Here is a 22,598-nt window from a genome sequence, read left to right on the forward strand (position 1 = left end):
TACATACATACATACATACATACATTTGTTTCTCTGCTTTTTCATCTTCATTGTAGTCGTCATGGTCATCATAACATTATGTTAGACTTATTAAGACCTGTTATGGGCTCTACATTAGACAATTCTTACACTTTTTTAAGCGTCTTCCTAAATTTATCTTCCTTTTTGGCTGATAATTCGGCATTAATTCAAATACGCTTCCAGAATCCATTCTTGCAACATAATAATAATAATAATAATAATCCGTGGTGCTACAGCCCGTGAAGGGCCTAGACCGACCAGCCAGCTGCTGGCCTCACGCCCACATGCCGAAGCAGAGGTGAACGATCATCCAACCAGAATGGAGGTATCGTGTGGTTAGCACGATGATCCCCCCCAGCTGTTATAGCTGGTATTCACAACCTGATTTCGCTACCTATTGTAGCTCCCCAAGTGCATCACGATGCTGGTGGGCACCGGTCCCATACACTGGTCGAAATTTCATGAGAAAATTTCTTCCCCCATGAGGATTCGAACCAGTGCGCATTCCGTAACGCGAGTCCTAGGCGGGATGCCTTAGACCAGGACATCACGGCGCAGGACATTCTTGCAACATGGTCTTTGCAATTTTGCCAGCGAGTTATAAAAGTTATGTAAAATTGCAGTTGTTTCTAATTCCAATTCCATTTTATCCATCAGTTCTTTATTTCGCTTATGATCACAAAGAATATGATCTAAAGTTCGCCTTATGGATTCCATTTCAGCACTGCACTTATCAATCCGCTTTGTATTTTTCGTTTATTCTATTATTCACTGCCATAGCTAAGGGGTAAGTCTGACAAATATCTTGTAAATTTTCATTCTTGTATGTCTATAAATTAAATTTGGTTTGAAAATGTGACTGATGATATCTGTTATTCTTAGAAATATTATCTTTATTTTTAAATTGTTTTCTTTAACATAAGAAAAGTCACAGTAGTCCGAATAATTGTAAGTTCAATTATATTGCTATTAATGTAAATTTTACTCTTTGTTAGGTACCTCCATAAAAGCAATCACTTTGATTCTTTCTGTATTTATTACCACCGAAAATTTTGTAATAACTTGATGTAAAATTTTGTCTGAATAATAGTCTGATCCTGAACTATTATACTGGACTCACCTCACCAGCCCTGTGAAGAATGCAAAAGGAATGCATCAACTGTTATTCACTCCAAAGCTACTTGAAACCAAGCTCCTATTTGCCAGCTTCCGAACTGATAACATCTACAGTATAAGCTTCATAAAAACAATTAACGAATCACTATACATGTATTAACCTCTGTAGTAGCTGAATGGTCAGACCTTTGGCCTGTCAACACCCCTTATCCGTTCTACTACATCCCCACTCCCAGCTTACCCTGTGATGTTCTCCTCCAGCCAGGGCTGGTGAGATCAGTCCCACACTATAGATACCAATACCTGATCGATCATCTGCAAAAAGCATGTATCGGTGTTGAAGTTTGTTTATTTGAATGGTGCCATGCTTGTACTACCTGTTTTTTGTAAATTTACCTGTGTTGATTCCGCAAATTAGGAGAGTATGTTTTCCCCCTCCACAAATTATTTGATACCCTCAATATCCTGCACTCTGTAGCCACCTCTGGTGACATCAGCAGCACTCAAGTCATGTAACAATCAATGTGCAGTAGCTCTTCATTCTTGCATTATCTTATTCATATACTGTATGGTATATAATAAGAACTGCACGCATTGTATTCTTCACCTGACATAATTAGGAACATTAAATCCAGACGTTTGAGATTGGAGAATCCAGAAATGCATATAGAGTGTTAGTTCGGAGGCCGGAGGGAAAAAGATCTTTAGGGAGGCCGAGACGTAGAAGGGAAGATAATATTAAAATGGATTTGAGGGAGGTGGGATATGATGATAGAGACTGGATTAATCTTGCTCAGGATAGGGACCGATGGCAGGCTTATGTGAGGGCGGCAACGAACCTCCGGGTTCCTTAAAAGCCAGTAAGTAAGTATATAATAACCTTATCTCACTGCTCAATTTATATGCTATATTTCTAATCGGAGAACAGAGATTCAATTGTAACTGCAATTAAATTTTAATGTAAATATTGCTGAAATGAGCAACTTAGGTATGTTATTCTCATTCTTCAATATTTCAATTAATTTACTTCTTTTCATTTTATCAAAAACTTCTTTATAATTTATAAATTCCAAATATGTTTCTAAATTGAACTCTCTGAACTTTTCAGTCAGAAATCTGAGAAAGAAATTTCCATCACAGCAAGTAGATTTAATAAATCTTTTCATAGAGTAATACGTAGATTTAGTAACAGGTCTGTAAGTAGCAGTCCTGCCCTTTGCTAAAGCATCTGCATTTTCGTTTCCCAGGATTCCACAATGGGATGGTATCCATTGGAATACAATTCTTTTATTGAGTGTTATTGTGAGAGCATTTTAGTTATTTCTGCTGTTTGAGATGAAGGTGTGTGTCTAGAGACTATTAATAGAATAGCTGCTTTGGAGTCTGACAATATAACTGCATTCTTAAATTTATTGATATGGCATAGAAGATTCCTGAGACATTCACTTATTGCAACGATTTCTCCATCAAAACTTGTTGTTCCATACCCAAGAGATCTATAAAGTGAGAAGATACAGCATGTAACACCTGCACCGGCACCTTGTTCTCTGGAGATCAAGGATCCGTCAGTGTATAAATGAAGACAGTTTTATGGAGGGTACCTAATATTAACTGTCTCTGAAGACAAATGTTTCATTATTTCAATGTTTACTTCTGATTTCAGTATTTCTTCTGTTAAATTTGAATTATACTCTATATTTAATAGAGTTAAAGGGTTTGGTTTAATTTGTAAGTTTTCTTTTAAATTCGGGATGTTGATTTTCTGTTTTAATTCTTGAACCATGGATATGAAACTTTTTTGAGTTTTTAATCTACAGAGAGGACTGTATGAATTCCAATTGTTTCCTGGTAATCTGATAAGTTTTTCATATTGAATCAGTGCTTTTTCTTCTATTGTCATTTTGATGATGTTAGTATTAGTGAGGAATCTCATAGAATCTATTGGAGTTGTTTTCATTCCACCAGTAATGAGTCTGAGAGCTATTTCTTTTATGAAAGATTAATTTATTGATATTAAGAAGCTTATGCTTGGACATCACTAAAATGTTGAATAAAATTAAAGTTCAAAGATACCATTACCATGGTCATTGTTTTTAAAAAGTGTATATTATTTATTTAATTTAATTACGTGTTCATATATTAAAGCTGTTCGACTTGACGGTGCTCGCTCATTTAGTATTACATGTGGGTGGTGCTCACTTTCTTAAAAAGGTTGAGAACCCCTGCTCTAGAATATGTCATTAGGAAAGTCCAGGAAAAGAGAGAGGGTTTGGAATTGAATGGGTTACATCAGCTGCTTGTTTATGCAGATGACGTGAAATTGTTAGGAGAAAATCCACAAACTATTAGGGAAAACAAGTTCTTCCAAACTTAGTTTTAATCATCCCCTACTATTGCTGTTATCGCTGCACATTTAAAAAAAATTATAAACGAGATAAAGTGTTTCGTTATAAAACTGAAATCCGATCTGGTGATATATTTGGAGATGAAGGGTGGATTTGTTAGCTAGCTTATTTGATTAATGATCTCACTCTTCAATTCCAAGATTTCGATGAAAATATTTTTAAATCTCATGTTGAAGTGAAAGGGTTTTGTACGAAAGTTTTATTTTGGATTGACTGCATTTAATAAAGGCAATATTACACTTACACTTACATTCATCCTAGTACACGACATAACTCTTAACAGATACGTCATCACGCATAGCATGACCCACCGAAGTGGTGTGCAACTAGAAAATGGGTCACAGTCCTGTCATCTATCCGCTATATGTGGAACCCGAATCACGTAAAGTGAAGTAGGAAGGCACTGGATACATACATACTGCAGTTTTCCCAACTGTTTGAACATAGTGGACAAAATGTAGTATTGCTGATGGAGTTTTAGAAATAATTAGTCAAACACCACTTAGAAAACCTGAGGATACAGTTTTCGAAAAGCCTTCCAGAAATTGAGAAGTTAATACATATTGGATTAGAAATCCGTTTTCCACCACAGCCATCAATTCCCCTGAACTTCCCTTAAAATTGAGAGGAAGGAACTGGCTACCTACTCATTATCTCATGGCTTAGTTGCCTCATGAATTATGCCTTATTAGTGTCGCTTATTATGAAATTCAAACCTGTTTTTGGACAGCTGACTAAACAACTATGTGACTGTATGGCTTCCCAAACGTGAAACTTCAGTTATTGGTTGCATGATATGATAAGCAATTTGACTAAAACTTCGTAATCCTAATAATAAATACACCGTGTAACAAAAAGATGGATTCAGTTTCAAAGCCCTATATCTCGCAATGGCAGTAAGTTATAATTGCACAACAAACTGCAAATAGTTTAGTGAGTTGCCAAGTTCTACTCACCATTTTATAAGTGCTCTATGTGCCCTTCACCTGCTGCATGGACAACATCGAGGTGATAGCTGAATTTGCCCCAAACTCTTCTCCACTGCCTTCTTCCACTGAATTCACTGCTGCTATGATTCTGTTTCTGAGGTCATCCATATTAGTTAGTAATCTTCTTCTTTTGGCATACAGCTCTTAGGGCATATTCATAGACATTCTTAGTGCGGGCTTCCGGTGGATCATCAGTGAACTAACGTTTTTCGTATTCATAAACCAGTGTTAGTGATATGATATGAATCCTGTACAAGTAATCAGTCAATAGCCGGGGCTAGTTTAGCACGCTCGTAGCACGGGCTAGCAAAATGTCTATGAATAGCACCCTTATAGTTTAGCTAAAGCCTCCTTTAAAACAATAGCCCAATCGCTTCTGTCCTCTGCCCTCTTCCTCCATCTCCTTATTCCCACTTTCCTCAAATCTTCCTCAATACAATCTAATCATCTCAATCTATCTATCTCTCCTTCCCTCCATTGTTCCAGTGAAGATCTTCGCCATTCTTTCATCCTCCATTCTAATTAAGTGACCTACCCATTCAAGTCTTCTAATTTTTATCGAAGTTATCGAAAAATCGAAGGAGAATTGGGAGGAAAATTTAAAAGGTACGCAAAACGCGTCCTTGCAAGTGGGTTGGGGGCTGTACAAAACTAAATATGTGAGCTCCAAGCCTGTTGGCCACTAGTCTCACTCCGGGTTACGCTGCTCCCCTGAAGGAGCTCTAGAAAATTTTGAAGGGGAAGCCGAAATTGGACGGAACCTCTTAGGTACCACATACGCGAGGGCTGACATTGATCAATTGATCACGGAACGGGGCAAGGAGGAGTTGGCTGGTGTTTGCCGTTAGAATGGCAAGACGCCGTCATCTGTTGTTCGATGACAAAGCATGTGAAGGCCGTCGGAAGAAGCGCCGTGAAATCTAATCTGCAATTTGAGAGGTCCCTGTCCTTTCAATTTGCGACTTATTAAGTGACCTCGTATATTTAATAGACTATTTATATTATCTGAACTAGGGCATACATCGTTTATAATAAGGGTGGAATATGTATGGGGAAGGGCATATAGGTCCGTGGCCCATTTCTTATAGGGCTCATCCCGACATTTGTCTTACGCCTGAGAAAACCACGGAATACCTTAGGCTAGATGAGTTGTCTCATGTATAAGAGACTAGCCAATTTGGCTATTATGTAGGAGGTGATTGTTGTCATGAGCCTTGTTGAATCGTCTCAATTTTGAGACAAGACATTTGGCTTGGCTATATTAGGTTCCTTATATACTTGTTCTAATTCCAAGTTACTACGGATTCTCCAATTATTTTGTTCTTTGACAGGACCATAAATCTTTCTCAGAATTTTCCTTTCCTATCTTCTAAGTTGTTGTTGCTGTTCAGTCATGGTCCATGATTCACATCCATAAACTACCATGGGTTTAATTATTGTTTTATATATTAATAATTTTGTCTGCTTAGAAATATACTTTGTTCTCATAACTTTGTGTAAGGCATAATAACATCTATTCCCTGCTGAAATTCCAGCTTTTATATCTTTACTGCAATCATTGTCCCATGTAACCAGTGAACCCAAGTATTTAAACTCATTACATTCCTTAAATTGCTCTAAGGCAATAGAAACAATCTTATTTTCTTCCGTTCTTATCCTATTTTTCGACGTGTTCATAAATACTGTTTTATCAATATTAATTTCGAGTCCAATCTCTTCTGTTATCTCCTTTATTTCCTCATATATTTCATTTATTGCTGAAGCTGATCTTGTTATTATAACATCGTCTGCATAGGCCATGTATTGCCTAGTTCTATTTATTATACTGCCACCTGGGTTTATAACTATATTATGTATAATTTTTTCTAAGGCTATGTTAAACAACAATGTTGAAAGTGAGTCTCCCTGTCTAAGACCAATTTCTGTCACAAAATCATTTGATAATTTCCCACCAACTTGGATCTGATTAACTGTTTTCTTTAATGTGATTTTAATCAAATCTATAATCTTTTCGGGGATACCAAATTCTTTCATTATAATGTACAGTTGTCGTCGATTTATGCTGTCATAAGCCTGTTTAAAATCTATGAACAACTAATAGGTTCCAATATTATATTCATATGATTTTTCAAGTATTTGTCTGAGTTGAAATATTTGGTCAGATTAGTTGGTAAGAGCAGAACAAAAACACAGTCTTTGATGTAACCCCGTAAGAAGGCGCAAGGTGTAATGTCTGAGGTCCTTGGGGGCCAAGAGTGTAGTGCTAAGTCTTCAGGTCCCGTGCATTGAGACAGTGTGCCACCAGGGTTGCCAGATGTCCTGGATTTTAATGTCCTGTGTTCTGGATTAGGTTATGTTTATCCCGGAATGTCAAAAAAAAAATGTAAAAATACAATTTTTGGATCACTTATATAAAATTGTTTTTAAAATTCCTTAGCCATATTTTCAAGACCCCGTCCAACCTATGTTCAATATCGTCATCAATGCCACTTGGCACCTCCTATTGGGTTGTATTGAAAAAAAAAAAAAAAGACAATAATAATATTGTATGTATTGTGCAGTGTCTCTTTGGAAGTTGATTTATTATAGATATGATTTAAACACTTATCAATGCATTTTTTCTGTTTAGATCAGACTGTAATGTGACATTATTTTTCCAAACTTTATCAGAAATTCAAATGGAATTTCATAATCTAGCAAAAATGTAACAAAATTAAAAGTTTAGGGCCTAAATAATTAGTTGAAATACTTCAAACGAACAAAAATCAGTTGTATTGCAAATTTAATTGATTCAACTGTGTAGTCACGCTAAGGTACGCAATATCATCACCTGTCCTGGATTCCTGACGAGAGAATCTGGCAACCCTGTGTGTCATTTAGGAACTATCGAACCTGCTGGTGCCAATGTGATGGTGCTTCATCTTGCTGGAGAATGAAGTCATTGGAGTCTTAATGAAATTGTGGGAAAATACAGTTTTCCAGCATTTCGAGGTAGGTCTGCCCATTAATTCTGTTTTCCTTGAAAAAGAAAGGGCCGTAAATTGTTCTTGCAGAAACAGAGCAGAACACGTTTACTTTTACCAACTAAAAATGTTTAGTCTCAATACAATAAAAATCCTGTATAACTGCAGTCAGTAAATTTTGCTGCTATTGTAACGTTGGGAGAGACATTTAGCATTGGTCATAGAAACTGACATGTCATTTCAAGTGATATATATGTAATTCACAAGCGACTCGTGATTGCAAAGATATAGGATTCTGAATTGGGTCTATCTTTTTGTTACTCATGTTGTTTTATGGTCTAGATATTAATGTAATAACTATGTAAGCAATTGTATTCAATTAGAATTAGAGTCTGACTGGGCGAAAGAGAAGGCCTACTGGCTTTAGCTCTGCCAGATTAAATAAATAAATTATTATTATTATTATTATTATTATTATTATTATTACATAGTTTTTTTTACACTTGGTTATTTAATAACGCTGTATCAACTACGAGATTATTTAGCGTCGATGGGATTGGTGATAGTGAGTGGTATTTGGCGAGATGAGGCCAAGGATTCGCCATAGATTACCTGACATTTGCCCTACAGGTGGGGAAAACCTCGGAAAAAAACTCAACCGCATAATGAGCCCAAGCAGGAATCGAACCTGCATGCGAGCGCAATTCAGGATCAGCAGGCAAGCACTTAGCTGACTGAGCTATGGTGATGGCTTACACAGTATTTTAAAAACTAATCATACGAAAACTACAATCCATTGCTACAGTTCTATTCACAGGGCAGAACTTTTCAATTCTGAATATGAAACTTTTTTCCTAGATGTTGTTCTGATAATGCATATTAATTGAATACTTTATAAAATGTATATATAAATTTAAGCAACCATTAACATTCATACAAAAATATTAGATTTAAGTTTCATTTGGAAATCTACAAAAAAAAGTTTACATATTTTATAATAATTCTTTCTTCTTTTCAATTAAGAGCGAGAGTTCAAGATTTCTTGGAGATTTTCTTGCCAATCTTGTGTTGCCCATCTTCAGCTTCTCTGCTTGAGAGCTGCACAAATAAGGTGCGAACGTGATGTAAAAGTCCTTGTGTATCCTCTGTTGTCTCCAATTGTCTTGCCAGTTTCTTCTCACAAGGTAAGGCAGGATTTGTTTCTATCACTGAAAATAGAGTTATTTGAATTATACACACTATAAGGATAAATTAAAAAAATAGGCACCACAATTTTTTCCAAAAACAGTATAAGGTCTATAAACAAACATCCAGTCTTTCTTTATGTAACGCCCTCCTCAAGAGACTAGTGATTACTATGCTTGCACTTAGACCTAAGGTTCACGTCGAAATCTCCCCTCAATTTGCGCACACAGGTCTCCAAAGTAGATAGGAAAATATAAAACAGCTGCTCATACTAACTATAAGGATGTGAAAACTTATCTGGAATGTTGCATTAAGAAACAATGGTGTGTATTACATTAGTTGAGGTCCCATCATCTGTGGAATTCCTGGCACATGGCATGTGAGGTAAGATCATGACTAGAGCCCAGATTTCCATGCACTAGCAAATCTTAAAACATGTCTGCATTCATGCACTATCATATGACAAAACTTGCACAATGAAGCGAGAAATCAGTAAAAATATGCACTATCAAAATTGAGTTCTACATTGTTACATTTTTATTCTCTTTTGAAACAACGTACAACAACTAATTTCTCCAAATTTTTTTCACTTAAGCTCGTGTGTTTATCTGAAGAATGTTAGTTGGAAGGCACGTAAAAGAACCCTGTCCTTGACTGAGTGAGCTATAGATAAAATTTCTCATTTCAATAAAAATTTGATGGTAACACAGCATGCCATTATAAGTGGTTTAAGTGTACATTGCTTTATGTATTATCTCATCCACCACTTCAATCTACCCATGTAATAATATCCATAAAAATACAATGGCTGAATTGTACTAATGATATGCAGTAAAATTTAATTTATACGCTTTTATTAACGCAAGAAGAAGGAAAAAACGCATAAGTGAGAAAAATGTATAACTGAAATGATACATCTGAAGTAGCATTTGAAGACTATATAGGGAAAACAAATTAAACCAGTTTAATAAAATTTTCATATGAGAAATACAGAACTTCACAGTTAAACCACGCTGGAGTCTGTAACAAAATACTCCAATTTATAACACATATTCTTGAAGAATGTAAAATTCTTTGTATAAAATCTTAGGGGTGCTATTCATAGACATTTCGCTAGCCCGCGCTACGAGCGTACTAAGCTAGCTGCAGCTATCGACTGGTTATTTGTACAGGATTCATATCATATATCGCTAACACTGGTTTATGAATACGAAGCGTTACTTCACTGATCATCCACTGGAAGCCCGGGCTAAGAATGTCAATGAATAAGGCCATAAATGTTTAGAACTATAGCTGGCTGATAAATTACGTTTCAATCTCCAATCCAGAAAAATTTTACAATGACTTACCTTGTTCTTCCAGTATGATCTTCATTTAATAACACATGATTATTGCACAAAAAGTCAATTATTTTGGACTGCTTACTCCTAAGGAATAAACCATGCCCTCAAATTGTGATAACTGTTCTATAATTTGTTCAGTTACATCATGGTGTGTTATAAAAAGTTTCACTGTTTCTAAAGCAATAAGTGTCATTAAGATTGGTGCAGGTAAGCATGGACAGTTTCGAATTTCCACGAATTTCATAATGGTCCGCATCTCAACAATAAACATGCACTGTATTTTCACATTCTTACATTTTTCAACCTAATTTCGAGTAAATTGGTATCTCCTGGGGTTTAAAATATGGTCGTATAAGTGTAAAATACGTATAGACGAAAAACGTATACCGTAAGCAAAATAAATGAACATGGAAGGGAAAATATAGGAATTTTGCCAGGATTTAAGAAAAAAAAACATATAAGTATGAAAAGAAACATATAAAAGAAGCTTTACTGTACCTATTACAAAGCTCTGGAAAGTAAGGACTAAATCACGTCAACTAAATGTATTGCAATTACAAAGAAGAATAACAATACACTGACATCAATTTTAATAATGCAATACTTCACATGCAGCAATCTCTGAAAAATACCGATACTTACATTTCCATTTGTCATTTTCCTTTGCAACTGTAACCGAACACAAATCGTCTCCATGTGCTGGGATGTCAAGAAAATGGACAATTAACTGTTCGTTCTCCTTAAATCTCAAACGAATATTCAGTTTCTTTTTGTAATATGCCAATGCCTTCACAAATGTGTCGTGCATTTTAACTACATCTTTCTCGAAGTTTTCTTTTTCTGCAAAATAAAATGTATTAAAATCATTCCTAAGCTTTTAAAACAAAATGAGGTTTACCTTCCCTTTGTTCAGCCATCCCTTATGCTATTCCCCCTGCTGTCACAGATTAACAACAAACGTCATCTTTCATTATCGCAAACTCAGAACAATTTTATAAGTTTCGTGGTTGTGTACTGTACAATGATTACATTGAAATTATGAGTTTTGCTTTAAGGTGCTACTTTTGCTAGATTAGGAAATTTAGGTAATCCTAGATTAAAGCTTAAATCAGTGTTAGTAAGGTATCAAAAGTTGCAATTTTAACTTTTAACTTTAAACAAATTTAAAACTAATGCTGGCTCCTAACCAAGATTTCAGATTAGATTCCCAACTCTACCAAGGGATTTTTTAACGGGGATTTAGGAACTGGCCTCACTGTTTGTGTTGTTCTTGGGTTTAATCAGATTTAAGTGTTAGGAGGGGACTGGCACACCCTATCAAAAACTGCTATTAACCCCCTTACACGATCACCAGGTTGCTCACAACCTAATGGACTTACATCCATATGTAAGCTGTCTGTATATATGTGCAGTATGTGAAAATTTGACGGTACACGAGAAAATGGAGGAATGTTGTGGACTCAAGATAAAAAAAAAAAACTAAAAAAAAAATGTCAATTTATTAAGCAAGGGGAAGAGAATTGTTGACACATACTTTACTATATGTCCAGTCTAGCAATGGAAAAAATCACTGAAATGTAACACACTTTAGATATCACATCCACGTCAATGATGGAAATATCATCGAACTGTGTAGGTTAAAAAATTCAAGAAACAGTGTGATATTATGTTGATATGTTCTCAATACATAGGCCTAAATAACAAATATATATATCAGAATAAAGTAGGTTTTCCATTTGGTAATTAATGTTTTAATTTAAGAACAAAGAATTATGCAAAAATTCCTCAATTATTTGATGCTACCAGATTCGTACCTGTTTCCGCTTTCTTTTTTCTGGCAAGTAGTTGCTGTTCCTCTTCATTAGCTACAGCAATCTTCTTTTTTGAACACAAGATGTCTGATTCCAGAAATTTTATATCTTCTACGATTCCAAGTTCCCTCTTCTTCAGAGTAGAAATATTTACTTCTGCTTCGGTGAATTCTTGTTTTAAGGTTGTTGGCTGCACTTTCTTCTGGTCTTTTGCAGAAATAATTATATTTTAAATTATTAATTCCTTATATAAATTATGAAGGCAATTATTTAATGATACCTATAAACTACTCAATTTATTGTCCACAATACAATGAAGTGAAAAAGGAAAAAAACCACAACACTAAATACAGGGTATTTCCGGGTTGGTGCTACTACCCTTCAGGGATGATGGGGAAGGGCACATGTATTAATTTAAGATAAGGAACCCTGGTCCGGAAATGACTGAGTCCAAAGTTATAAGCATTGGCTATTACAAAGAAGGAGTTCACATTCATGTATTATTCTTCAATTGCACTACCTAATTATCTTAAAGCTTTGAAGGGCCAAGAGAAAAGGTTCAGAACAAAATTAACCAAATTTCTACATACTCATACCTTCTACTCAACTGATTAATTGTTTATGCTTGTAAATTGAACTAATTTATTTGTTATGTATTGTATATTTCTGTAGGCTCTATAGCTCAACTGATGAATTGTTTATACCTATACATAAACTGAATTAATCTAGTGGCTATATATTGCATATTTTTATACAGAGTGTCCTGTTATTGTACCTTAAACATGTGCAACGTGTTATATACAGTAGCATGCAAATTAATCCGAACAACGTAATTACTTATGCAAAAACACTCAAACGGGATAAAAAAAGGATCTAAGACATACCTCAGTAATCTATGTGGCCTCCCTTGTTCCTAATAACAGCTCTGAGACGATTTGGCATGGATTCCACTAATTTCCCACAAATATTCTTCATTTCTTCATCACGAAACCATACACTAATGAGGGCAGAAATCATCTTCTCCTTTGTAGAACAATCCATTTTTTGCATTCTTCTTTTGCAAATTGACCACAAGTTCTCAATGGGGTTGATGTCGGGTGAGTTGCCTGGCCAGGGGAGTACCTGAATATTCTTCTTGTTGAAGAATTCTGTAGTTTTTCGAGACGTATGGCATGGTGCCAGGTCTTGTTGGAACACACCTCTGCCTTCCGGAAATGATTTTTGCAGCTGGGGTATGATTCTAGTTTCCAATAAGTGAATATATTTGTCAGAATTCATCATTCCCTTGATAGGTATTAATGCTCCAGGCCCTTCATGTGTAAAACAACCCCAAAACATTACTTTAGGGGGTTATTTGGGTGCTTGTTGGAGATGAGCTGCTGTTACTTTTTCGGATCCTTTCCCATTCCGTAAGTAAGAAACACGGTGGCCATGGACATCGAAATGAGACTCATCAGAAAAAAGTACATTCTTTCAGTCATTCACTGTCCAGTGTTGATGTAATTTTGCCCACATTAAGCGTTTTTTGCACATAACAGGGGTTAGCAGTTGCTTCTTAATAGACTTACGAGCCCTTCGTCCAGCTTCCAAAAGCCTATGCCGCACTGTTGTGACGTGAATATTCGCCCCAGTGGTAGTCATTAACTCGCGGGTTAAGTCGACAGCAGTTAGTCTAGGATTTAATTTACTTTTCCTGACAATTAAACGATCATCTGCAGGTGAAGTCTTCTTTTTCCGGCCACAGTTTCCTTTTTTCTGGGGTGTGATGGATCCAGTCTCCCTGTACAGTATCGTTTTATGATCGAATTAACAGTAGCCAAACCGATGTGACATTCTGCAGCAATTTGCCTCTGTGTCATAGAAGAATGCTCTGCTAATGTTATAATTTTAGACCGTTTTCGTGGAGTTGTATCCATTTGTGAAGATGACAGAATGTACACAGGATTGCAGTATTAAGTCTTCAACACAACTGAAATGCTTATAAGTACAAAACGACAGGCAAAATGTCACATATTATAAAAAAAAAAGACAGACCTTCAACAATGGAATTACACGTACTACAGATGTCAATTAAAGCGGTATGAGCAGCTGTGAGGTCAACAATGACAGAAAATGTAAAAATATGTTGTGTTCAGATTAATTTGCACGCTACTGTACCTGTAAAGAAACAAAAAATTTCATATGAACCAATTGTCTAACCAGCTTAGTTGCAGAGTTCTTCACATTGGGAGACGGTGAGAATTCTAATGGGGAATAAGTTATATTGTCATGAGTCTTATTTTGGGGAGGCACGACTGAATTCATTTGCTGCCGCCTGTATGTCTAGCTGTTATGCACATTATTCCAAATATTTGGACATGGAATTTCCAGGACAATGGATCGAGAGTAAAAAACTTACTCCATGGCCAACAAGATCACGTGATCTCAATCCTTCTGATTTTTTATTATTCGGTCATCTAAAGGATCTGGTGTATGCGGGAAGACATCTCATCTGAGACCACTTGTGTAGGTAGCCTACATGCTAAGATTCGGAACTCTTTTTCCAAAATCAAAGAGTTCATTTCAGAGACAGGCATATCTATGCTACAATTGTAATGGTAGACATTTTGAACACCTGCAATGATACAGTAAACTGCGGCAAAAAACATTTATCAGCAATTTCATAAAATATGGGAATTTCTACAAAAAATTAAAAGTGGTTAAAAACTGTCATGTGGGTACTCAAATGAAAGCTAAAAATATGAAGTTTCTTTTATGTCACTCATATGAGCGAAATGTATCTCTTTTCTTGTGCAATTTGTTCACATATTTAAAGTTAAGTACCGGTAAGTAGTAGTCTATATTCTTAAAGTTTTTTCACTGTAATATTTAAAGCTGCTAACTGACTACAGCAGTTGTGTAAAAAGTGCCATTCTGAATTTCAGACATCAGAACATAACATATTGCAAGGAAGATTTGTTGAAAAGGTATGTTAAACTTTATTATATTAATATATTACTTTTATATAACATTTGTCCGACCTATAATGCAAAAACTTACTTTTCATTAATTAATTTAAATTCTATAGTCAGAATTTTCTTTATATTTTGCAAAAGTAACCTAAAACATGTGGTTTGTTAACCTAAGAACTCGAAACAAAGAGGTGCCTTCTTTTTTATATTAAATAACACATTACAGGTGGGGACATTGCACATATTACGGGTGGGACATTATAATAAATTATGAATGGGTCAAGACAAAGTATAATGATATTGCACAATTCATTGCTCCTTTATGCAATCTGATAGAGAATCATTTGAATGGCATTAATATTTCTATAAATCCATTCATTATGAACTCTAACTATATTTTTTTCTTGATGTCATCTTCAGCATCACTGAACCGAGAAAGGGTGAGGAAATTTCGAGAGAAATTAAAAGCAGATCCTAACTCTTATACTGCACAGCTTGCCAAAAAGAGAGAACGTGATAAGAACCGAAGAGAAAATGAGAAATCCAAGTGTGCAAACAGTACCATCATGTTAAAAAAGAAAAGACTGTCTGAAACAGAGCATAAAATGAAATGCAGGGAGAAATTGAAACAACAAATTCCTGAAACACCTGTAACAAATAAAAACATACTAATCTCCAGAGAAAGGAAGTTACAGTTCAAACACCTCATTTGGCAAGGCTGTAAGTAAAACAAAAGAATCATTATCACAGAGTCCATCAAAAAGAAGAGCTGTGAAGAAACAAAAACTAGAATTAAATGAATTTTCAGATTTCAGAAAATTGTTGTCTTCTGATAATTGTTAAAATCTGTAAAATCTTCAATAACAAATGATACATACAACAGAAAATATTCAGTCTTTTCATCAAAGAGATGATGTCAGTTACCAACAACCAGGGAAAAGAAATGCGATTTCTGTGCATGATGTTACTGATGAAAAGACTCTACACATGCTAAAAATAAAAGAATGCTATGAACTTTTGATACAGGAATACCCTGAAATTAACGTAAAATTCACAAACATTTTTTAACTCAAACTCCCATTTGTATTACAGTAAATTATGTTAAAATGCCACAATGTGTGCATATACAAGTACATTCGAACATGGATATTGAAGGAAATTGTTTCTCAACATTCTCAGGTGATTCTGAAGTATGATAGGCCTATATGAAGAAAAGTGGAAAATATTGGGTATGGCCTCAGAATAAGGAAGATATTGAAAGATCAACAGAAGATTATAAAGTAATAACAAAGATCCTGTCAGAATCTAAAATAGTGAACAATATGGGATACATGTTTTTTCAAGGAGCTTTTAGATAGTTAAATCTGTTGTTTGAACTCAGTTGTCATTCATGTTAAGGTCAATGGTAACTGAAATATAGTCCACTTTATTCAATTCTTATAATTTTATTTGTGAAGTTGGTATGCTTAGCATGTAGAAAGATGCACAATTGAAGAGCGGACAGTGAAAAGGGTGTAAGTCCCAAAAAAATAACATTAACAACTGGTACTTGTATCATTCTCCATGGATTCAGCTGATGGCGTTGTATCTTGCGCCATTTACTGAGCTTTTTACCAATTGTGTAGTCAAATTCTTGCACTGATGACCTATATAGGCGTGAGGCCTAATATTACTTTCCAAGGAAAATGTGAAAATTTAATTTTTTGGCACTTAGGTATGCACTTTTCCCCCCTCTGCTCTTCAATTAGTATAAAATATGTACATTTCTCTCAATGCCTAAACAGTACTTAATTATAGGGTAATATTGTCAGGATAATATTCATAATCTTGTTACCTACTGATACTTTTTGTTGCTCACGTTGATAGTTCCAGAACTAATACACCTATATTCAGTATTCATGGCATGTTATTTTGAATCTGTATTCTTTGTATAACTTACTGTTGGATCCCCGTTTGGTCCGATTGCCTGGTTGGTTTCTTTCCAAAGTTTCCCCAGCTATGGGGTGGATGCCGGGTAATCTATGGCGAATCCTCTGCTTCACCTCACCAACAAATTGTAATCTTGTAAAATTTTGACTTGTTCTACATCTTAAAGCTTCAATATTAATGTAAGATTTATGGAATACAAATGAAATTAAAATGAAATACTAAATAGCTGTTACGTGGTTAGGAACGACATCTCTCAATGATAACTTCTATTCTCTCTCTGTAAATAAACCTTATAGATAATTAGTTCATATGACAATTTTTTTTGTTTTCAAATAGCTATATAACACAATGCACATGTTTAAGTTATACAACAACGGGGCATTCTGTATATCTCAAATGATGAATTGCTTATGCTTGTAGATTGAATTAATCTACTTGTTATGTAGGCCTATTGTATATCTTTGTACTTATAGCTCAACGGATGACTTGTTTATGCCTGTGAATTGAATTAATCTACTTGGTAAGTATTATATATTTTTGAAGAGCCATTCTCAACGTAGCTCAGTCGACAGGCTCGTTTGCCTACTGATCCGGAATTGCGCTCGGGTCTGGATTAGATTCCAGTTTGAACTGAGTACCTGGTTGGTTTTTTCCGAGGTTTTCAACAACCGTAAGGTAAATGTCAGGTAATCTATGGGGACTTCTCGACCTCTCTTCCTATCCCAAAAAACTGTAGGCCTACTACAACTCTTGACTTACCTTAAAAGATTCAATGCCAATGTAAGACATACAAAATACAATAAATGAAATAACATTATTAAAGAATATTGCAAGCGACTGCCGTTTTGGGAATGTAACCTGGTGGTTACCGAAACGGTGGCCTGAAATTAATGTATAATTACAAAATAAACCTTGTTGCACAGCACTTGTTAAAGGTTAATTAATTGCACAATAAAATTGTAACTCACCAAGAGCAATTAACAATTTCAGTTCTCCCGCCATTTCTTCAGCATATATTTTTTTATTAAGCACAAACCTCTCATGTTGTTTTAAGCGTTCCTGCTTAATATCATCACTGCTTCTAAGAACTAGTGACAAGTTTGCATAAGACACAGCCATTCTGAAAATATTCAAGTGCAATTTTTGGATCTATTAAACCAAAAGCAACCGCCCAAACAAGTAGTAAATACATTACCAACATAACTTAACAGTTTTACGAAAATCTATTTTCCGCACTGCAGGCAGTGATTTTCCATGAAGTCGTAACTTTCATTTTTAAAGGCATTTGATTTAGATTATCGAACGATTGTATAAGAGTTTACGTGGTTTGATTACAATTTTCTTATTTTTCTTATTTCATGGGTTTAAATTCACCCCTGATTACGTTATATTGTGATCAGCTTTTCAGCAACAGTTGTTTACAATGTTGGACACACTGAGCGTGCTAATGTCGAGTAGATTTAGTAGTTCAACATCAAGGCATACCAACCTTGGTTCAACATGAGTGTGATCACTCGACTGACTTGACACTTGTGTTGATAGGAAGTTGACGTAACAATGTGTGGAGAAATTATGATTTTAATCGAAAGAAATGTCGTTTCATTACAAAAAGTAATTCAAATAAAAATGGATTTAGCAACGAATGCACCTTGTGTTTGAATATTGGATTGAGCTAGGCCTATTCAAATATTTATGTTCGGCTATAGTTAATTTCGTAACATGATTTTGAATTTCAGGCTTTTGCGCAGCGTTTGTTTGTCAATGTTTACGAATAAGAGAGAGGTGTGTGTACTGTGTATAGTGTAGTATGCATTTTCATTGTATGGTAATAAGGATCATCGAAACATTTCGATTATAAATGACATCAGAATAATCTTAAAGCAGTAAGTTAACAGAAATGGAATATTTCAGAGTGAATTATTTTCAAAAAGTCTACTTGGATACAGTATATTGACCATTTTTTCTGTTCGTATATTACTGGATTTTATGAATAACGATCTCTGAATTTACTTTATTACTTACTGTTAAACATGGTTGAAATGTAAGATAACATAGCCTACAGATTAGACTTTTGGTGTGCATTGTATATACTCTCAATTGTCCAAGGATGTGACCTTTCTTATGAAGCATAAAAGGCCTAAATTAACCTAACCTGTTTCTGATTCGACCTTACGGAAACTTTTTTTTTTTTGTTATCAGTAAGCAACTCACGGAAATGAGATGTATATGCTACCCCTCTCTGCCACCTATCCCTTCTACCTCGACGGAGTGATCCCACCTGCCCGCAACTCTTTGCTGGTCCCAACTTTCACGGCAACTTTTCACCCTTATTTCGGTGGGAAATGGTGTCGGCTTCAATTTCTTTTGTGTTCATGGTACATATGACTACTAGAATCTAAGTATGAGCAATTGTAAAGAATGAGCATCATTTCTACCAGCAGCCGCACAAGAAGCGCCAAACATAATCATTTGAGCGAATTCGAATTTGTTATTTTGGTCCAGGGAAATAACTATTCTTCTATCACGAAAACTCCTTATTTATAAACGAATATTTTCTCCGCACCAAAAATACAGTAAAAATTCAGTAAAAAATGGTGAATTTTTGCTAGTTTAGTATGCATTAAAAAAATCCAAGTGATCTATCTCCTCTTTATTTAGGATACGAAGATTCACAATATGCACATCATTGCTTAGAAATGTACCTAGTAGACACCAGAAAAGGTAATCATTGTAATTTTCATGCAAATCTGGCAAGTATATTCTGAGTTATTTAGGCCTACCATAACATAATCAGGTCAAGTTGATGAGATTTGTTAGGAACATTTCAGAATAACTAAATACTGTAGGCTTGGGATGGATTCTGGACCGAGAATAATGTCCTAAGTACACAACTAGATAAGATTTATGTACTGTAATTTAAATATTTTCCACTCCACTCACTTTCACTGCATTGGAAGGTTTTTGCAGCCAGAAAGGCCTCCACGATTAGACAAAGTGAGTAAAATGAAACAAAGTAAATTTTTATGGAATGTTGGGTAAAGTGGGGGATTACTACAAAACAAAGTCTCTGTAATAGGAGGATACTGTAGTATGATGTCATATTTATTTATTATTTCATTCATCTTCGCCATAAAGTGAAAACTAAATATTTCTGTCTTGCTTACAGTATAACTCCATTAGTACGCTTCTCAAGGGACTGTGGCCTTAAGCATTATAAATGGGAGAGCGCTATAGACGGGAAATAATTTGTGAAATGGGGAAAACCATTTAGACATTACTTCATAGGAAATATATATTTTATTGTGCATTAGTTACTGTGCGAAATGCAAATATGAGCTCATTTCACATGAAAAAAAAAAAATTCTTTGTTGTTTGCCATGTGTTTGTACCACTATTATGAATGATAAGTTGATAACATTTTCTATGCGGTTCTGGTAACTACAGATAACTTCACTTGATATACCGCTAGGAGCAACACTAATGTAATTTTTCACTTATAGACAGAGATTTCCACTTCGCCATTTTGCACTATCAAACTTACTGCATACTCTACAGAATTCAAAGGTTGACTACATTTTACAGAAATGACAGGAATGTATTGACAGGGAGACATTTGAGTGTTAAAATCCTTTCATACAAAGGAAAGCACTGGTAAATACAACTTCTGACAGTGCAGACAGGAGGGTTTTTTCAGGTAGAGGGTGAGATTTCTTTCTTGCACTTGTGGTGCAATGACCCTCAGTATAGTCACAGCAACATATTTCTTCACCTTGCTTTTAAAACATTGTAATTTTCGCAAGCTATACGGAATTTTTTATAGTCATTTCTGATGTGAAAAGCATTACAAAGGGATTTGAAAGCATTACAAGAGGGTAAAATTATACAAACTTTAATGTTTAGAATTTCTGGAACATGTTCCCTGACACGTTCTACGTTGATTAAACCTAACATACCTATATCCGAAATTGAGAGGTTACAAAGATAACAGAGCTGGAAAAAATAGAACTTCTTGCAGCTCCAAGCATTATACCGTTTATACCAGGCCTATTTTATGGCATTACTAAGTAGAGATACATAAGAAACGTTTGAAAAGCAGTGAATGAAGGAAATTTTACTTTTAAGAGAAATTAAATTAAAATTGTTTAGGTTGCTAAAGAAACGAAACCGACAACAGTTTAAAATAACAGTTGTGAGAAAAATAAACCGTATTGTGACTAGTCTTTTTATTGAGTTTTGACCATTAAAACATGCCTTTTGTGTACACACATCAGGAATACACCGACATAGTTTATGTGTATGGACTGTGTAATGGCAATGCAACAGCAGCTGTTTTGGCATATCAAGCACGATTCCCAAATCGTAGGATTCCTAGTGTACAGGTATTTTCACGTGCCTATTGGCAATGTGGCTGCTGCTGGTGATTGTGAGGATGAGGACAACGAATGTTAGACCTTTTAAATGTAATCATCATTTCTGTAATAAGAAATAACGTAGTTTTGTATTGTTTGCAGATGATGAAGCCTTTGTTGGTTGCTTTTGACTTCGATCACACAATAATTAATGATAACACAGATTTAATTGTACAGAAACTTTTACCAGCTGATAAAATCACAGATGATTTGAAGAAGCTGTATAAGGAAGACGGCTGGACTGCATTCATGCAAAAAATCTTCATTCTCCTTCATGAGAGTGGTATTACTCCCACGCAGATTCGAGATGCAATAGTGCGCATACCTGCCACTCCAGGGATGAACAATTTACTGCGAACACTCGAGCAGTTCCAAGTAGAAGTGATTATTATATCTGATTCCAACTCTGTGTTCATAAAAGACTGGTTAACTGAGTCTTCACTTAAGAATGTTGTAGCACAAGTGTTCACGAATCCTGCACATTATGATGAGGATGGTTGTCTGAAGATAGAGATGTACCACCTGCAAAATTGGTGCCAGTTTAGCACCAGGAACTTGTGTAAAGGCCACATTCTAGAGTCATACGTTGAGAAGAGGAGGAATGAGGGAATCGATTTCTCGCATCTTGCATTTGTTGGTGATGGTAAGTATGATCTGTGTCCCAGTTTACGTCTCTCAGAAAATGATCTAGTCTTTGCACGTGAAGATTTCCATCTAGATAAACTTATAAAAGAAATGCAGAACCAGAAGGACGAAAGTGTGAAAGCAACTGTTCACTCCTGGAAAAGTGGGGATGATATATTGAAAGTAGTGTCAGATTATTTCAACTAATTATCACATCACACTGGAAAGAAAGCAGAATCTTGCGATAGTACACAAGAAGTCTACATAAACAATAACTGTACAATATTTGTGTGGTGTATTTCATTACTGTAGCCAGGATTTTCATGTATCTTTTTGTGGAATACATAAACATGTATGTATATGTGTGTACATAAATATTTAAGGAAGTCTTCGAAATTTATAATTACAGGTTCCCAAGAAAATGATTTTCGTAGTAACAGTTACAGCGGTTCTAGAGAAGTGTTGTCGCCAAGGCTGTGTCCTGTGTCGGATGCAAGGGTCAGTGGCGGCATTTGACTACTTCAAACAAAAAGATCGTCACATATTTTATCAATTTTTTTCTAAATCATAGCGAACAAGAGGAGAAGGGATTTGTTACATTTCTTGTTTAAAAGAAGACGAGGAACTCACCAATTCGACAAAGAAAGACATGAGTACAGAGAATTCCATCATCTTTGTCTCATTCTCAGGGTGTTTCCAAATAAGTTCAAAGAGTAGATCTACATAAGAATGACAAATAGAGACTTTTTTAATTACATGATGAATAAATTAAAAACAAATATCTCGCATTTACCGACGAGCTTTCAACAACCGATTAGTCTCGGAGAAAGACTAATAATAACTTAAACATAA

The 22,598-nt window shown here is 35.2% G+C and overlaps 2 protein-coding genes across 7 annotated transcripts; one reads left to right on the forward strand and one right to left on the reverse strand.

Annotated features, from left to right (window-relative positions):
- Positions 1-37: 37 nt before the first annotated feature.
- LOC138712483 (uncharacterized) lies at positions 38-18,123 on the reverse strand. The gene is made up of 4 exons (XM_069844349.1): positions 17,682-18,123; positions 11,837-12,040; positions 10,665-10,862; positions 38-8,702 (listed from the first exon to the last, which is right to left on the reverse strand). The coding sequence occupies exons 1-4, from the start codon at positions 17,830-17,832 to the stop codon at positions 8,527-8,529; spliced, it is 729 nt and encodes a 242-aa protein (XP_069700450.1). The 5' UTR covers positions 17,833-18,123; the 3' UTR covers positions 38-8,526.
- LOC138712482 (probable phosphatase phospho2) lies at positions 14,733-22,135 on the forward strand. Of its 6 annotated transcripts, none has more exons than XM_069844344.1 (3): positions 18,206-18,324; positions 18,450-18,495; positions 21,225-22,135. In XM_069844344.1, the coding sequence occupies exons 1-3, from the start codon at positions 18,305-18,307 to the stop codon at positions 21,951-21,953; spliced, it is 795 nt and encodes a 264-aa protein (XP_069700445.1). In that variant the 5' UTR covers positions 18,206-18,304; the 3' UTR covers positions 21,954-22,135. The 6 variants fall into 6 exon arrangements, with proteins under 6 accessions (XP_069700449.1, XP_069700445.1, XP_069700446.1 ...); XM_069844347.1 differs by having other exon boundaries at positions 18,243-18,324; positions 18,450-18,596; XM_069844348.1 differs by lacking the exons at positions 18,206-18,324; positions 18,450-18,495 and adding an exon at positions 14,733-14,799.
- Positions 22,136-22,598: the final 463 nt, after the last annotated feature.

The sequence above is a fragment of the Periplaneta americana genome, chromosome 13 (genome assembly GCF_040183065.1).
Source record: "Periplaneta americana isolate PAMFEO1 chromosome 13, P.americana_PAMFEO1_priV1, whole genome shotgun sequence".
NCBI lineage: Eukaryota > Metazoa > Arthropoda > Insecta > Blattodea > Blattidae > Periplaneta > Periplaneta americana.